General features: G+C 39.2%; 1 protein-coding gene across 1 annotated transcript in view; it reads right to left on the bottom strand.

The window, feature by feature from the left end:
* DKK2 (dickkopf WNT signaling pathway inhibitor 2) overlaps nucleotides 1–1,631 on the bottom strand; it is a 186,561-nt gene that overhangs the window by 8,435 nt on the left and 176,495 nt on the right. The window contains exon 2 of the mRNA XM_006881107.1: nucleotides 1,035–1,185. Within this exon, the coding sequence (XP_006881169.1) occupies nucleotides 1,035–1,185 (151 nt within the window). The remainder of the gene's footprint in view (nucleotides 1–1,034; nucleotides 1,186–1,631) is intronic.

The raw sequence follows: 1,631 nt of genomic DNA, 5'->3' as shown, positions 1-1,631 counted from the left end.
AGGAAAATAAGTTTTGGATGGTAATCTAGGTGATTTTGCATGTATCCTAACCATAATTTAACCCCTGCTGCTTAAAGGCTTCTTATATTGCAAGGGTTGGACTAAGGAGAACTTAGCTTACTTTGGAGAACAGGTGTATATAAAAATAGTAAAAGTAAAATTACTAGCAGAGTTCTCGCTTCTCTCTCTCTCTCTCTCTTTGTCTCTCCTAAATGCAGGAGACCTAGGGTAGAGTCCCAGACATGGAACCTCATGTATATACCAGACACGTGCCCTACCCTTCTGAAGACGGCCTGCTGTTATGATGAGTAATAGGTTTCAGGGGGCCTTCCAGACTAAACAAAGGAGGAAGAAAGATCGGGATACCTACTTGCAAAACTCATCCCATGAAAACTCTAAGGATTATAAGTGTATTATTGCAAACAGATACATGAAGAAATGCTCAAAATCACACGCAGTAAGAGAGATACAAATCTAAATCACCATGAGGTACCATCTCAGTCTGGTATGTGGCAAAGTTTAACAAGACAGCAAGTAATAAATGTTGGAGAGGATGTGGCAAGAAAGGAATTCTTATACATTATTGGTGGGATTGTAAAATGCTACAATCATTCTGGAAGGAAGCTTGGTGCTTCCTCAAAAAGCTGAACATAGAAATTTCATACGATCCAGCTATTCCACTATTTGCAATATACCCTTAGAAAATGAGAACTGAGACATAAACAGAGACTTGTATACCAATGTTCATAGCAGTGTTATTGACCATTTCAAGAAAATGGAAACAATATTGTTTAAGACCATTACTGTAGAATGACTATGGAGATCAGGGGTTGGGGGAGAGCAGAAGGGTGAGGATAGTGGGGGTTTGGAGTGGTTAAACACAGGGTCACAAAATTTGATGGGTGGAGGGAGGGGGGTTGACTCAAATGGGAAAGATGAAGTGTGGAAAACAATGTGTAAGAACTTTGCAAGTAAACCAGTATTATAAAAATAAATAAATAAAGAATCCCACCAATGTGTAGGGAGATCTTTACCATTATTGCAACGGGTGCCAGGACAACACATGCCATCTCTGTGGCAGCGCTTCTTTTTCCTCCTGCATACCATGCAGGCTGATGATCCTTGGTGGGGACTGTGGCAATACCTCCCAACTTCACATTCCTTATCGCTGCTACAAGGGTAAGCCTGTGACAAAACAGAAGGATAGCACATAAAGCAAAGCTTATCAAATCTTATAACACTTACAAAATATTACCAGGACAATTGCAATGATAAATGCAGCACAATATTTGTTCCCTAAAAGGAAATATTCTAGTATATCAAGATCCTACATATTGTTGCAGTTAGATGCCATCAACTTAACTGTGACTCTTAGCCCTACGAGCTCTATCAACAACAGATTGGAAGCTTGCACTATCCTGTGTCATACTCAAGATATCCATCATGCTCTGAGAAACACAAAAATATTGTTGATCATACTAAAGTTTAAAAAAAAAACCCTGGCCCTGTTCATATAATTTCATTGCACAACGTTGGAGGTAGGATTTAGAATTTGTGCTGTCATTTTTAGGGCTGTAAAGTTGACTGCAACTCATAGTGATTCTATGAACAACAGATCTGAGCTTTGCCTT

This window comes from Elephantulus edwardii, unplaced genomic scaffold (assembly GCF_000299155.1).
Source record: "Elephantulus edwardii isolate Elephantulus edwardi_28Jun2011 unplaced genomic scaffold, EleEdw1.0 scaffold00012, whole genome shotgun sequence".
Taxonomy (NCBI): Eukaryota; Metazoa; Chordata; class Mammalia; order Macroscelidea; family Macroscelididae; genus Elephantulus; species Elephantulus edwardii.
Note: the sequence above shows the minus strand (reverse complement) of the source record. Positions and strands in the feature narration are given on the sequence as shown.